Source organism: Orbicella faveolata, unplaced genomic scaffold, assembly GCF_042242905.1.
Source record: "Orbicella faveolata isolate gen_17 unplaced genomic scaffold, um_ofav_v1 contig_12, whole genome shotgun sequence".
Classification (NCBI taxonomy): domain Eukaryota; kingdom Metazoa; phylum Cnidaria; class Anthozoa; order Scleractinia; family Merulinidae; genus Orbicella; species Orbicella faveolata.
The window spans coordinates 7,267,221-7,284,364 of NW_028301539.1; the positions used below are offsets into that span (position 1 = coordinate 7,267,221).

Here is a 17,144-nt window from a genome sequence, read left to right on the forward strand (position 1 = left end):
AATACACAAAACAAAACATTTGTATACAATAAATACTTATACTTCTGTTAACTTTTAATCCTGAGTTAGCGTTAACCGGATTCCGAACAACCCGACCCCGTTTACTACAAGTTAACCTAACACGAGCCCGCGATCCAATAGAAAAGCAGCTCTTGGTCAGCGTTCAACTTAAAAAAAAACGTTTCCTCGATGAGTTCAAAACTTGAGCCCGTGATATGGTCACGTGATACCGGTCAGCGGATACCTTGTTTTGACAGGGGTCAATTGACCATAATATGGATGTCCAATATCAAAGAAGGAGGCTATAAATCAAGGCTGCATGTCCCTGGTAACCTTTTAGCTTGGCTGGAGAATGGCCGCCATGTTTTGCGACTCCGTCGCCGTCGCCGTCGTGCGTACGCGCCCACGAGCAATACCGCTAGCCATGATAACCATGAGAAAATCCATTCGTGGTTTCTCTTTTCTTTCCTATATGGGTAAAGCGAACTAATGTTAGAGACAATTCATGAACTTTTCAGTGGGGACCGTCTACTCTAATTGTGCTCTTCACTACTTGTCTAACTTCTGTTATCTTCCAACAGTAAAGAATCGGGTTTAATGACGAGTTTAAGAAAACTAAAGAAGTTGAATGAATACGAGCGTGATAAGCAGAAGAAGACAGTCCACCACCAGCGCCAGTTGCAGCCATAATGCAGTGGACACTGCCTTTTTGTATCGCGCTATGTTCAGTTGATTTGTTTGGTTCGGTTGTTCAACATGGCCTTGTACTTGATTTTGATGATGACGGAGGGTGAAGAAAATTTTTGTGTAAGAGGATACAATCAAAGTAATACACCTATCATGCTATACCATATGGTTATACGGTGATTCCAAAAGCACACTACTGAAAAGGCAGTGGACAAAAGCCATAAGGTAATCACGATCACGTAGGTTCGCTTTAAAGTTACAACTTGTCTGTATCTCAGTCCCAACAACAGGGCGAGAAGTCTGTCCACGCTTATTGCAGTCAGAGTTGTAACCACACCAAAGATAGCCTGCTATAAAACTTGTGTGTGATACATAGCGAAAAATATTCCAATTTTCATTCACCACGGACATTCAATAGATAATAAAGAGGGGCTCTGAAAAAAGACCAACACAGAGATCAGTTGTTGCAAGGCTACGAAGCAAGAGTTTGGACGGCGGATGAAGTGAACACTCCTTGTGAAGAGCAATTACGATCAGAGCATTCCCAAGAAATGCAGTAACGGACAGAAAAGAGTTAATAAATGAAATAAATGTTAACTGGGTGTTAAATCCAGCAACTAAACTTGCAAAACAAACCAGTTGTGTAAGTGTTTCCTGCTGTCCATCTCCAGTAAAGTTTGCTATTGCCATAATGATCTACAAGGTGGCTGTTCGTGTTTTAACGTAGACTCAAACTGGACTAATCGGTTTTCACCAAATTCAGGTTAACTCAGTATTAATGGCGAAACTTCTCAATGTAGTAAAGTCACGAGGTGAATTCTTACGTCAATAACTAACGAAAATTCTAAACTCCTTTTATAGCGATTGCTATTTCCTCAAACACGTCAATACATGATTCAATGACAGTTTGGAAAGAAAAGTTAACGAGGGCGTTAGGTCTTCGGTTTTATGGTTTCGGTTCTTTTCAGCTTAGATCGGGTTTTCGGTTGTGCGACTTAAGATGTCCGGTTCTCGGTTCAATAAGTTTCAGAAGCGGTTTTTTTTTTAATTAATTCCCTTTTACAGCATTCGGGTTTTGGGTTTTGGTAATAAAGAATCAGTTTTTCGGTTTTGGTTATTAACTTAACTGTTTTCTAGGCATCTTTATTTCACTCGGTCAATCCTTGTAAGTTCACGTAGTGTGCCGTATAGATGACGCAAATTAGAATAACTTAACAAGAGAACACTTCTTGATAACTGTTGTTTCAAATGAGACCTGCATTCATTGTAACCAAATTTCAAATTTTTGATTTGGAGACTGGAACTTCTCTAAGGTAAGGTAAAGTCTGCCAAGTGGCCCATCAGTACACCTCGAAGTAAAAGGCAATGTTAGTTTGCATGTTCAAATGAGGTTTTTGCCTGGAAGTAGGGATTTCTATTATTTCATTGCTGTTTTTTCGGAAAGATCTACCGGTCGATGGGTTAACAGCCGGCAATGATTTCAAATGAAAATGCTTAGTCCCTTAAAGAGGAAAAAGTACGCGTCTTTCGCTGCCGTGATCAAGCTTTGCGGATTAAAGGTTGGGAATCTGCACGTTTGATCATTTTGTTTGGTGGTTTTCGATTTTGAAAAGAATTTTTAATGGCGGCTTTTCTGTTTTCGGTGAGCGGTTTTCCGGTTCTTAGTACGCCCCAATGCCCCTCTTCTTAGCGCGCCAAGCGGCTGGTTTACTGTCTGATGATTGACTGGTTTTTGTTTTCCAAAAATGGAGAACTTCCCTTTTTTCCTTTCGCTATTCCATTCCCCGCGAAGAGCGTGATGACAGGCTATGAAAGAAACAATCGGTTTTATTTACTGGCCGAAAATTAACTGACTGCAGAACGAAAAAGAAAGTAAGCGATATCTCTTAGCCAGGAATAAGTTGAGATAAGGGTATATGGGGATGCTTTTTACAGTCAGCACTCCACACAACTGAGATATAACTTGTTATAAACTGAAGCACTATCGCGTCAAATATGCCATTATTCATTCACTTGATACTTCCAAAAAATAGCGGTGAGAGGCTCTGAAATATGACCAACACAGAGATCAGTTGTTGCAAGGCTACGGAGCAAGAGTTTGCATGGACGGCGGATGAAGTGAAGACTCCTTGTGAAGAGCAACTAGGTTCAGAGCATTACTTTCCAAGAAATGCAGTTATGGCCAGGAAAGAGTTTACTCCTAAAAGAAATGTCAAGAGGACGCGTGGTCCAGCAGTTAAACCTGCAGAATTACATACTTGTTGCTCAAATGTTTTCTGCTGTTCATCAAAATTACAGTTTGCTGCTGTAATATCGACTGGATAGCTATTTGTAGCTTTACCGCCTTTGTCAGTTTTGATCAAAATTCATCAACGATAGTCCTTATCGTTGCAAAATCAAGAAGCCGCATTTTTATTAATAACTGAAGCCAGTCTAAACGCTCTTTATATCGTCACGGTAGGGGATGATAACTCATCAAACGCTAACATCATGATTGACAATTTGTAAAGGCAAATCAACTAGCTATATACCAGAGCAGCTGGTTTACTACTTGTTGTTTTTCCGTTGAAGGAAAAAAACTGAATAATAAATCATATTTTTCATTCGATGCTTTTTTCTTGTTTCTCATTGGCCGAGAGCACATCACTTGACCTGCAAATAACTGCTTACAAATAATGGTCTGCTCATGCGTAGTACCGTCTAAATGTGTTTTGCTGCAAATAATATTCTGCTCACGCGTAATTGTAGCCATGCTCTTGTGGGAAAAATGGCAGATCGTTTCCCTGAGCTGCCAGAGAGTCATTTAAATATGAAAACAAAACTGAGTGATCGAGTGCTCAAATAACTATTGAACTCGGTTGTCGCAAATTAAAATAACGTGATTTGTGAGCGTCTCGCAGGTCAGTTATTTGCCTAAGCCGTCAGCTCCGGCAAATATTAAGCCATCTCCGAGTTGCGTTTTACCTCTGTTTCAAAACAAGTCCTGGTGCCAAACCTTTGATATAGAATGAGTTTGATTTGCAAGACAATGGACGTGCAAGAAAGACTCATTTCAGTATGAACGGTTGGGTGCCAAGACTCGTTTTGAAACAGAGATAAAACAAGCAACTCGGAAATAGCTCATTGATCTGCTCCCCACCCTGACAAATTACGATATTTTGCTCTACCTTATCCAATAATTTTGGGGTTGAAGGGTGGTAAAGGGTCCTGGTGGAGTGCCCTGGGGCCACCAGGTGTACTTCGCAAATGCCAGGAAATGCCCACCAGGTCATAGGCTCTGCCACCAAGTTGGCAGTCGCATGTCCTCGTCATAACCCCGGTAATGCAGTTGTACTGCAGCTGAGCGACAACGGCAAAAGGCGGGTATCCGGCGCCTCTCAAATAACGGGATATTGTGGCTAAGGGAAGGACACCCTGACAGAAAACCCAGGCCCTCCAGGTTGCGGGTTGGGCATGGGGCCAATCCCCCCATCCTGTAAAAAATTATCGATTACGGAAAAAATAATAATATAAACAACTGGCCCTATACCCGCTTAATGTTATGGTCAAAATCTATCCAACAGTTGTTAAGTATTGTAAAGATTCGTTGAAAATTTAGAACGAAGCTGACGACGAAACATGAAATGAACACCAGATTACACTGAACTTGAAGTGGTTACTGTAATAATCAAGAGCACACTATTAATCCTATAAGTTCTACTTTTTTTCCTGACTCATGCACTAGCAAAGTATTCATTTTGTGTCAGAATTGCTCACCCATCTTATCAGAACTCCCGGCTGACTGCTTGTTTTAATTAAACCGTGTTTTAATACAGTGTAATAGTGTGTAATACAGTGTAATAGACATCCAATAAATGACGGTGAGAGGCTCTGAAATAAGACCAACACAGAGATCAGTTGTTGCAAGGCTGCGAAGCAAGAGTTTGGACGGCGGATGAAGTGAAGACTCCTTGTGAAGAGCAATCAAGACCAGAGTATTTCCAAGAAACGCAGTGACGGACAGGAAAGCGTTTACACCCGAGAGAAATGTCAAGTGGCCGTGAAAACCAGGAGTTGACCCTGACGAATTACAAAGTTGTTGTTCAATTGATTTCTGCTGTTCATCTCCAGTGAAGTTTGCTAATGCCATATTGATCTACAACCGACTACAAGGTGAAGGTAAATTAACCGAACGCTGTACTCGGTTCTAAAAAAAGTCTTCGTGCAAAACCATTCATATGAAAATTAGTTTGATTTGCATGAAAATGGCCTGTAAACGGAACACATTTCATATATATCAATTGTTTCGTTCAAAGACTCGTTTTGAAGCAGAGGCAAATCGCAACTCAGAAATGACCTATTCCTTAACTCAGTATCTCTTACGACGGAACTCAGTGTCATCATTGCGAACAGCCTAAACTCTGTTTATTTCTTGGAACATTAAAATATATGAATCATAGACAGTTTGGAAAGGCAAATTAATAAGCCATATAGTCAGGCAGCTGGTTTACTACTCATTTTTGTCTTGCGGCTTATGGATAATTTAAAAAGAACAAATTAACAAAAACTGCAGGTATAGAGGTAATTGCGTTTTATTTTATTTGATCGGAATAGACATTGAAATAATGGCTTTGTCAATTTGGAGCCCACTCATCCCCTCCCCCTCCCTCTCTTCCGAGAATGTGTCGGCCATTTTTATAGCATTCCTTTCCTCGGGCTAGGGCATTTGCTATAACAAGGAGAGTAACAAATTTACAGGTCGGCTTGTTTGCCTCCCTTGCCAGTTTGATGGGTTTAACAACTAGACAGAGCTCAGAGCCGGGGTGCCTGGCGCCTATTTGAAATAAGTTCAAACAAAATTATTTGTGCAGATTTGTGCATAAAACTCGCTCTATTCCCGACAGCTGGCCAATGGGAGGAAGCTTCGGTAGAAGGCTATCTTTGAAGCGCGTAATCTCGAGCCCAGAGTCTTCCCGCCTGGGTCAGCGGTTAAGTCTTCCCGCCTGCCGACCCAACCGCTGCCAAAGCCGGGAATACTCTAGGCTTGAGATTGTGAAGTGCATTGCACCGAGTCAAATAGGTTATTTTTGTACGAAGTTCATCTCGATCGTTCAAACCTTTACTATCCCTAGCTAATTCGAAAGGCTGACACGGCTGTTATCGCTAGCTTTAATACTGTGTAATGTAGTCCACACGAAGAAGAATAGAATTTTTTTTTGTCTTCCATCTCTTCATTGTTTCGGCGTAAAACGATAAGTCATTATTTGAAACAACTTGTTTAATTATTTACAACAATGATAAAATTTTCTCTGAAACCCGTTTCACTGAGACAGAAACATATATAATACCAATATCTTAAAACGAGTAAGCACAAGTTTCAATTTAACCTTTCAAAAACTTCTAAAATCACTTTAAACATCATTAACCATGGTTTCAGCTTTGTCGTTCAGGTCTACACGATCTAACCCGAAAAACAAAGACGAAGCACATGTCTCATTGTGTCCTTCACTGCTTGTCTGACTTCTTCTAGCACAATAAAGATCGGGTTATTGAAGAGTTTGTGAGAAATAACGTGCCTGTAAAAGTCCAAGCAAACGTAGCAGATGAAAAATCTGCATTATTAGTCACCAAAACGGACGTCACACCATAGGGTAGATACTGACAAGCGACCGACGTCAGTTGCAGCCACATTGCAGTGGTCACTGCCTTTTTGTACCCCGCTATGTTCAGTTGATTTGTTTGGTTCGGTTGTTGAACACGGTCTTGTACTCGATTTTAATGATGACGGAGGTTGAGGAAAATCGAGCTTACTAGGGACAGCGGTATGCTTATGGTGCTAAACCATCAGGATATATGGGGATGCTTTTCACAGTCAGCACTCCACACAACTGAGATATAACTTGTTATAAACTGCGGCACTATTGCGTCAGGTATGCCATTATTCATTCACTTGATACATCCAGGAAATAGCGGTCAGAGGCTCTGAAATATGACCAACACAGAGATCAGTTGTTGAAAGGCTACGGAGCAAGAGTTTGCATGAACGGCGGATGAAGTGAAGACTCCTTGTGAAGAGCAACTAGATTCAGAGCATTAATTCCCAAGAAATGCAGTTATGGACAGGAAAGAGTTTACTCGTGAAAGAAATGTCAAGTGGACGCGTAGTCCAGCAGTTAAACCTGCCGAATTACATACTTGTTGCTCAAATGTTTTCTGCTGTTCATCAAATTTACAGTTCGGTGCTTTCATATCCACTGGATAGCTATTTGTAGCTTTACCGCCTTTTTCAGTTTTGATCAAAATCCGTCAACGACCACTATCAAAACTGCTTATCGTTGCAAAATCACGAAGCCGCATTTTGATTAATAACTGAAGCCAGTCTAAACGTTCTTTATACCGTAGGGGATGATAACTCATCAAACGCTAACATCATGATTGACAATTTGTAAAGACATATCAACTAGCTATACACCAAAGCAGCTGGTTTACTACTTGTTGTTTTTCCGTTGAAGAAAAGAAAAACTGAATAATAAATCATATTTTTCATTCGATGCTTTTTCCTTGTTTCTCATTGGCCGAGAGCACATAACTTGACCTGCAAATAACTGCTTACAAATAATGGTCTGCTTGTGCGTAGTACCGTCTAAATGTGTTTTGCTGCAAATAGTATTCTGCTCACGCGTAATTGTAGCCACGCTCTTGTGGGAAAAATGGCAGATCGTTTCCCTGAGCTGCCAGAGAGTCATTTAAATATGAAAACAAAACTGAGTGATCGAGTGCTCAAACAATTATTGAATTGGGTTGTCGCAAATTAAAATAACGTGATTTGTGAGTGTCTCGCAGGTCAGTTATTTGCCTAAGCCTTCGGCTCCGGCAAACATATGCATCAAGCCATCTCCGAGTTGCTTTTTACCTCTACTTCAAAACGAGTACTAGTCCTGGTGCAAAACCTTTGATATGGAATGAGTTTGATTTGCAAGACAATGAACGTGCAAGAAAAACTCATTTCAGTATGAACGGTTGGGTGCCAAGACTCGTTTTGAAACAGAGATAAAACAAGCAACTCGGAAATAGCTCATTGATCTGCTCCCCACCCTGACAAATCACGATATTTTGCTTTACCTTATCCGATAATTGTTAACTATTGTAAAGATTCGTTGAAATTTTAGAACAAAGCTGACGACGAAACATGGAATGAACACCAGATTACACTGAACTTGAGGTGGTTACTGTAAAAGTCAAGAGCACACTATTAATACTATAAGTTCTACTTTTTTCCTGACTCATGCACTAGTAAAGTACTGATTCATTTTGTGCCAGAATTGCTCAACCATCTTATAAGAACTCCCGGCTGACTGCTTGTTTTAATTAAGCCGTGTTTTAATTCTGTGTAATGTAGTCCACAAGAGAAGAATTGCAATTTGTCGTTTTTCATCTCTATAGTTAAAGCAGCTGTAAAATGATAAGTCGTCATTTGAAACAACTTGTTTATTCACAACAATGATAAGATTTTCTCTGACTCCCGTTTTACTTCGACAGAAACATCTAACATCGATATATTAATTAAAATGAGTACGAACCAGTTTTAATATAAGACTTCGAAATCTTAACCGTTAAACCTCAGTAGTTTTCAACTTTTGTCGGTCTACAGGATCTAACTCGAAAAACAACGACAAAGCACCTGTCTGATTGTGTCCTTCACTGTTTGTCTGACTTCTTCTAGCTTCCAACAGTAAAGAATGGGGTTTATTGATGAGTTTGAGAAGACCAAAGTGGATGTGTAAATCCATGCGTACGAAACAGATGAAGATTTTCCACCATTCGTGATAAAAGCCGACGCTACACCATAGGGTAGATAACAAGCGACCAGCGTCAGTTGCAGCCATATTGCAGTGGACACCGCCTTTTTGTATCGTGCTATGTTCAGTTGATTCGTTTGGTTCGGTTGTTGAACGTGGTCTTGTACTTGATTTTGATGATGACGAAGGGTGAGGAAAATCTTTGTGTAAGAGAAGATTGAGATTATAAGACACATTGGTATACCTATGATGCCATACCAAAAGGTTATGAAGGGATTCCAAAACCACATTGCTGAAAAGAGAGCGGGAGAAACCCATAAGGTAATAACGATCATGTAGGTTCGCTTTAAAGTTACAACTTGTCTGTATCTTAGTCCCAACAACAGGGCGAGAAGTCTGTCCACGCTTATTGCAGTGAGAGTTCCGACTGACGTTCCACACAAAATATAACTTGTTATAAAACCTATAACTACGTGGCGACAAATATTCCAATTTTCATTCGCTATAGACATCCAATAGATAACGGTGAGAGGCTCTGAAATAAGACCAACACAGAGATCAGTTGTTGCAAGGCTGCGAAGCAAGAGTTTGGACGGCGGATGAAGTGAAGACTCCTTGGGAAGAGCAATCAAGACCAGAGTATTTCCAAGAAACGCAGTGACGGACAGGAAAGCGTTTACACCTGAGAGAAATGTGAAGTGGCCGTGAAAACCAGGAGTTGACCATGACGAATTACATAATTGTTGAATTGATTTCTGGTGTTCGTCTCCAGTAAAGTTTGCTGTTGCCATATTGATCTACAACCGACCACAAGGTGTAGGTTAATTAACCGTACGCTGTAAACGGTTCTGATCATGAGAACGAGTCTTCCAGCAAAACCATTCATATGAAAATTATTTTGATTTGTATGAAAATGAATCTCTAGGAGGAAAACATTTGCATATTTATGAATGTTTTCACTCAAACACCCGTTTATAAACAGAGGCAAATCGCAACTCAGAAATGACCTATTCCTTAACCCGGTATCACTTTCGACGGAACTTGTCATCGTTGCAAAGTTACGAATCTGTGTTTCTTAACAAATTACGAACAGCTTAAACTCTCTTTATTTCTTGGATCGCGCCAACATTAAAAAAGTATGAATCATTAACAATTACGAAAGACAGATTAATTAACTATATGGTCAAGCAGCTGGTTTACTACCAATTTTTGTTTTGCGGTTGAGGAATAATTAAGAAAAAAAAAAGCAAATTAAGCAACCTACAGGGATAGAGGTATTTGCATTTTCTTTCACTTGATCAGAATAGACATCGAAAGAATTCCGAGTCCACTCATTCCCACCTCCCGCCTCTGTCTCTCTCTCTCTCTTCTCCAAGAACGTGTTGGGCGTTATACAACTTTCCTTTCTTCAGAGTGCATAGGACAGTTACAAGAAGAGTTACAAATTTACATATCGGTTTGTTACCCTGCACAGTTTGATGGGTTTAACATATAGAGCCGCGCTCAGTTTTGTGGAGTAAGCGCCGTGGTGCCTGGCGCAAATTTCGAACGATCTGATTTGTTCAGATTTTGTGCTTAAGGCTCACTCTATCTCCGACCGGTGGCCAATGGGAACGGAAGCTAGAAAGGCCGCGCTGGCTATTATCGTTAGCCTATTGCCTTTTGACTCCAAGAGAGTCATCAAAGATTTCTGCGCTAACAAGGGAAAAATGAAGGCTTATATTTCCTTGAGTGGCCGATAATCAGTATTAACCTTATCATTGGATATAATTCAATTCGAGAGTTTTCATTGGCTTAGCCATCATAAGTTATGAGCCATTATACCATGCTATACAAATATGGTAAGCTCTGCCTGAGTTTTGGGGGCTTTTTATATTTATTTTATTTTAGTTTTCTTTCTCATTTCATGGGCGTTTTTCCACTCGCTCTTGTTGGATAAGAGATAATTATAGCCAACTTGGCGCTACACTAAAACTAGGGAATATCCGAGTGATATTTCCCAATTTTCAAAACTGCGCGCGTGTTGCGAAAACTATTTGAAGGATGATAGACACAATAGCTTCCATTTGACGCGAAAATATGCTGGGATATTATATTTGTCCTTGGACAATTTCTGTTCCTCAAAGCTCACAGTTTTCCTCGAGCTTAGCTCTCGGGGAAGTGTTTCATGGAACAGATAATGTCCGCGGACAAATATCCGAGCATATTTTCGCGCCAAATGGAGGCTATTGTTCATACAGTCACGTTCATGAATATGACACACTTCATTGCTATAAAATCCCACAAAGAAAAGGGATCGCAGTTGAAAGCTAAGCATAAGATTATTGACTCAGTCAGCGGTAATACTAGTATAACCACCTGTTCATATGCTGCAATATCGAGAAAAGTTGGTACTCTCAATTTTTGCATTGCTTCTCGGAATTATAGTGAAAAAAATAATGGCTAGCTACTCTCCTGTCTTTCATAGACAATCAGACCGATAAAGGTACTCCTTTATACCCTGGGTTTTTTTGGTCGATTTCATCACGACACTATTGGTCTTAAAATACCTTATCCCAAGGCTTCGGATAATCCTCTTGTATACCTTTCAAGTAAACATATTGCTGTGAGGTCAGTCGGTCCAAATAGTAGACATTTGAGAAAAATTCGCTCAGTTTCTTATGCATTTAAACAAGCCAGCAAGTATTGACGGGGGGGGGGGGGGGTTGGGGGTTGAGGGTTACATCTCTGGGAGGGGTAGGGTTGTTTTAGTATGTGAAAACGTACCTCAGTTCAGTAGGGAACATTCTTTTCTATGGAGACATGAAAGAGCCTGTGATGATGATTCAACTGGGACGCTTTTTCACAAGTAATGGCAACTATCAAGCTGTCATAGCACAGTCACATATGTTAAGATTACTCTATAGCAGTAGCCGAACATGTTTGGCTATAAATAACGCGAACAACAAAAAATAATTCTACCAGCGCGTTCATTCCTTGAATTGCACACTTATCTTGAGGCAAATTCCGCCAGACCGTTTCAAAATGCTTTTTTCACAGGTGATGATGGTTTTAAATCTTATACGTTTAGAAAATTGACTTTTTATCAACATCGTCATATGTTAATTAGGGTGCCATCCCACCTTAAATATCCACCGCGATGTTAGTGTACCGCCAAAACAACTACTTCGCATGGGACGACCTACATGATTTGCAAAAAATTTCGGACGTTTAATTTATTTCGGACGTTCAATTTTCGGACAATTTTTATTTCAATTGGGACAAAAATTTCGGACACTTTGTTGAAATCAACTAAAGTAAAGAGTACTAAGAGAAGGATATTCAAGTCCAGTGTAATAGCTGTGTTGCTGTATGTTTTCCAGCACAAATGCCTGCGTAGGCTTTTAAAAATTTATTGGCCTATGCGAGTGTCAAATGAAGAGGTGCGCAAGAGAGCTAACATGGAAACTATCAGCGAACAAGTAAAGAGAAGTAGGTGGACATGGATTGGACACGTGCTGTGAATGGATAACAGTTTCCTCCCGGCCTGAGTTGCACTGACATCTTGGGCACCGGAATGAAAGCGCAAGAGAGGAAGACGCAGAAAAACCTGGCGTATAGGTGAGTAGAGAAAAAGGGAATGGCGATAGGTTGCTGTTCTTGGGTAGACACAGAGCTGGCGGCGGCTGACAGTTTTGGAGAAGTAAACTTTCTGGCCCCACTCTCCATACGGAGAAGCGGAACTAATGATACTTACTTACTTTGGCCCTTTACTCCTCCCGGAGCATAGGCCACCAATAACAACTCTCCACTCTCCTCTGTCCTGAGCTATCCTTTCAAGTTGTTTCCATGTGTGTCCAGTCCTTTTAATGTCCTTTTCAAGCTCCCGCCGCCAGGTGTTCCGTGGTCTCCCTCTCTTTCTTTGACCTTGGGGGTTCCAGTTCAGGGCTTGACGGCCAATGCTACTAGGTGGTTTGCGTAGCGTATGGCCAAGCCAGCTCCATCTCCTTCGTCGGATGTCCTCTTCCACTGGAGTTTGCTGCGTCCTTGCCCATAGGTTCTCATTGCTGATAGTCTCTGGCTAATGGATTCTTAGGATTCTACGTAAGCACTGATTAATAAAGGTCTGGATCTTCTTCATCGATGCTTTGGTTGTCCGCCATGTTTCTGCTCCATACAACAATACCGACTTAACGTTTTAGTTAAACAAACGTACCTTGGTGGATGTACCGATTTCTCTGGAGCCCCAGACCCTTTTTTAGCATGTTAAATGCTGATCGTGCCTTGCCGATCCTAGTTTTCACATCTGCGTCTGTTCCCCGACTTTTGTCCATTACACTACCTAAATAGGTAAAAGACTCAACTTCCTCCAGTTCCTCCCCTTCAATTTTGACTGGCTCATCAGTGCCTGCATTGATCCTCATGATCTTTGTCCTCTATTTATTGAGCGTCAGTCCTACTTGCATTGAGGTGCGATGCAGGTCCGATGTTTTTTGCCTGCATCTGCTGATGATTGTGTGACAGAAGCGCTAGATCGTCCGCAAAGTCCAGGTCGTCCAACTGCGACCACAAGGTCCACTGGATCCCGTTTCTTTTCTGGTTTGTGACAGCTCTCATGATCCAATCTATAGCCAAGATAAACAGAAAGGGTGACAGCAGGCATCCCTACCTCACCCCGGTCTTAACCTCAAACTTCTCTGTCAGTTGATCCTCGTGAACCACTCTGCAAGACAAACCCTCATAAGAGTTCCGAATCAGATTGACGAACTTCATGGGTACACCATAATGTCGGAGCAGCTTCCATAATGTCTCCCTGTCTACGCTATCGAAAGCCTTCTCGTAGTCGACAAAATTTACGTAAAGGTGGGAGTTCCATTCAATTGATTGTTCCACTATAATTCGCAGTGTTGTGATCTGGTCGGTACATGACCTGCCTGGCCTGAAGCCGGCTTGCTGAACCCGGAGGCTGAGATCTACCGGCCCTTTCAACCTTTCCAAGATAACTCTGTTCAGTACTTTCCCTGGCACAGACAGGAGTGTGATCCCTCTATAATTTGAACACAGGCCAAGGTCTCCTTTCTTGGGGATCTTGATCAGGAGTCCTTCCTTCCATTCTGAGGAGATCTCTTCTTCTTCCCAGATTTTCTCAAACAATCCATAGAGCATCTCAGCAAGCATCTCTGGATCTACCTTGAGTGCTTCCGCTGGAATCTCATCTGTGCCTGCTGCCTTGCCATTCTTCAGTTGTTTGATGGCCTTCCTGATTTCTTCCCTGGTGGGCTTACCACAATCAATTGACAGGTCTTCCTCTGCGGTGGGGATGTCTAGTGTATTTGCTGGAGCTGGTCTGTTAAGAAGCTCCTCAAAGTGTTCTGCCCATCTACTTAGCTGCTTATCCGCACCCATCAAGACACTTCCGTTCTTATCTTTGACCGGACGTTCTGTTCGTCCAAACTTTCCTGCAAGCTTCTTGGTTATGTCATAAAGCTGTTTCATGTTCCCACTTGCTGCCGCCTCCTCTGCTTCCTGGGCCATTCTATCCAAAAAGTTCCTCTTATCTGTTCTGATATTTCTCCTTACTTCACTGTTCACTTTAGCGTATTGTTTCTGCGCTTCTTTCTTTGCTGCCCTAGTTCGGCAGTTGTTAATTGCCGCCTTCTTAGTTTTCCTTTCCTGTATCTTCTGGTGTGTCTCTGCCGAAAGCCATTCCTTCTGTTCAGGTTTCCTTCGGCCCACCAATTCTTCGCAAGCATAGTTAACTGCCTCCTTTATATCCTTCCATTGCGAATTAATGTCCAAACCCTCATCGTCCTCATGTAACTCCTGTAGGATTTGGTATCTATTGGACAGTGTCACTCTGAATCTCTCTGCCATACTTACATCCCTCAGGAAATCCACATTATATCGTGCTCTTCTTCTTTCTTGTCCTGTTCCATTCCTTCTCAGCTTAAGCTTAGTTTGGCAACTACCAGATGATGATCCGATGCAGCATCTGCTCCTCTCTTGACCCGGACGTCTTCTAGCGATCTTCTGAACTTCTTTGCAATACAGATGTGGTCGATCTGGTTCTCTGTTATAAGGTCCGGGGACACCCATGTTGCTTTGTGTATCCTCTTGTGCGGAAACACACTGCCTCCAATCACCATGTTGTTTAAAGCACATGCATCTGCAAAGCGCTCACCATTTTCATTCATCTTACCGAGCCCCTGTCTTCCCATTACTTCATCGTACCCTGTGTTGTACGATCCAATCTTGGCATTAAAGTCGCCCATCAGAATATTGATATCTTGGTTTCTTACCCTGCTGAGGATGTCGTGCAGCTGATTGTAGAACCCATCCTTCACCTGATCGCTCTTGTCATTTGTTGGGGCATACCACTGCACTACATTCATCTTAATGTTCTTCCTCGCTGTTCTAAAGGATGCTGTGATGAACCTTGGTCCTCTTGCTTCCCACCCAATCAGGGCTTTTTGTGCCTCTTTCGTCAGCAGAAGTGCTACACCCTCCGTATGGGGAGCATTACTCTCTTCATGTCCAGAATACAACACCATCTTTCCTGTTGTCAGTCGCAGTTGTCCTGACTGCTCCCACCTGGTCTCACAAAGTCCCAGCACCACAAGGTTGTAATTGTGCATTTCTCTAGCTACCTGGGCTGTCTTCCCTGACTCAAACATTGTTCTGATGTTCCAAGTTCCGATGTTTAAGGTTTTTCTGGTCGACAGAAGGGTAGTCAGCGTTGCACGTTCCTTTCGGTTTTCCCTGCAACTCGTCATGCACGTTCGCGAGGAAAGCCCTTCTTCTCCCGGAACTTGTGGACTTTGTGGATTCATCATTGGTGTTTCTGTAGCAGCATAGCTTTTACGGGGTAGGGATGCTAACCCTACGCCCAGCCTTCCTCCTTTCTCAGCCGGGCTTAGGACCGTCCATGGCGGAGTTGGAATGATGACCTAGAGTAAATTTGCGCCAACATAACAAAACAAGAATAAAGCTGAAACAACATCTGTGAAAATGATAGTCACGGTCTTACTGCACCCTCAAGGTATTGCAGATATACCGAGGAGAGAATAACCCAAATTCTATCAAGACGTTACGTATCTCGAGCACTGTCTCAATTCAGAGTTCGCTCCATAAATTAAACTAAGGTTTTTGGAGCTACTTAAAAATGTTATGTTATACTGTAAATGATTTCGGACGCTTTTTTTATCGGACACTCTCTGTGTCCGAAATTAAAATCGTCCGAGATTTTTTGCAAGTAATGTAAATCCTCCATAAGAAAAAAGGATGGCGTCTGTACATTTTACTACAATACCATGCGAGCCTTATACAGCCCATAAAGGCAGAAGGAAAGCCATATTTTTGCAATATTGCAAAAAAAAAATGGCTTTCCTTCTGCTTTTGCTTCATAAAGTATGCTAGGTTTGAAGAAATCAGAACTTTACGTTACGTTTTTATAAGCGTTGTCAAGGATTTCGTGCGCTACGAAAATGTACCGGTCGCCATCTTTTTTCCTATGCAGGATTCCAAGTTAGGTTGATCCAAACGGGTAAACCTCGACCGTTGGGTCAAACGTTACTTCTATCCGTCTGAAACATTCGGATAGAACGTCTTGGTCTATCTAACTCAGTTGAGTCAAATGATGAATTTATCATGGACATAATTCGCTCAGACTGTTGGTTCGTCTTGTTCGCCTCATGTGAAGTTCGACGTCCGCCAAAGTGTCTGGAAACGAGAGGGATGCATTTTAGCCGTTGAAGCCTACACACGAGATCTGTAGCTGTTTCGAATGTCATGGAATGTGCTCCATGCCAGTCCCACACTGCCCTTTAGTGTGTGGAATATTTCTTCTCAAACACTCTCCGCTATTTTGCGGTGGATTCATGATCAGAAATCACGGAGCTCACTCAGTGATACTTTTAAAAACAGCACCTGGATGGTAACAAAGTTCGTCTTACGCGGAACACGCGTTCCCGGCACGTGTCACAACTAACCTCATTCCCAGGGCTTCCCCTCCCAATTTTTAAGGGGAAAGTCCTGTGGACAAGGCTAGCGTCCCAACCTCGTTCTCAGGCGAAGGGCTAGGACCCTGCAAACGAGGCTGATTTGAAGAGCGAGACGATTTGGCTACTACTTTACAAGACCCGCATATATTTATTTATAGCGGCAGAAAATCGCGATATAAATCTACACTTAATCACGTACAGATTGGTGTCATTTTTCTCTTTTCCTTTTTGTTTCTATCTCCTTTGTTGTGTTCTTGTTAATGTTGGTTAAACTGTAATGCAAGGACCACTTCTACAAACAGCAGCCGAGTGAAGCCGGATCTTGGTTTAGATCAGGATCAGCAGTGTAAAATAAAGCATAAAACCAATTGAAAGGCTGACCGAACGGCTGAAAAGGGTAAATTTAATGCTCAATATTTCGGTTAGACAAGACTAACCTTCTTCAGGGGCTGCACTGAAGCTCAGTAGATGTGGATAAAACGGTTACAAACAGTTTAAATGATACTTGTTAATGTCATTTTTTTTCTCTGTTCTTTTGTTTTCTTTGTATTTCATGCAATACTTTGCCCCCTGATTTCATTTCATTTCTGTATCTTTTGCTTTCCTGAGTTTTTCTTTAATTCCCAGGCCCTATGTTGTTTTTTAATATTTCAAGGGTCACGTTTGACGTCATTGCTGCTCGATTCACAACACGTGTGTT

At 41.7% G+C, this 17,144-nt stretch overlaps 1 protein-coding gene and 1 pseudogene across 1 annotated transcript; both read right to left on the reverse strand.

Moving 5' to 3' along the window:
- Positions 1-8,049: 8,049 nt before the first annotated feature.
- Positions 8,050-9,256, reverse strand: LOC149116363 (adenosine receptor A2a-like). Its single transcript, XM_089278817.1, has one exon. It carries the CDS (start codon positions 9,254-9,256, stop codon positions 8,321-8,323), a length of 936 nt encoding a protein of 311 aa, XP_089134943.1. The 3' UTR covers positions 8,050-8,320.
- A 2,681-nt stretch (positions 9,257-11,937) lies between these two features.
- Positions 11,938-15,274, reverse strand: LOC149116364 (uncharacterized; annotated as a pseudogene).
- Positions 15,275-17,144: the final 1,870 nt, after the last annotated feature.

Bases quoted from the DNA above. Each gene is read 5' to 3' on its own strand.
- LOC149116363 (XM_089278817.1), bottom strand. From the start codon at position 9,256: ATGGCAACAGCAAACTTTACTGGAGACGAACACCAGAAATCAATTCAA.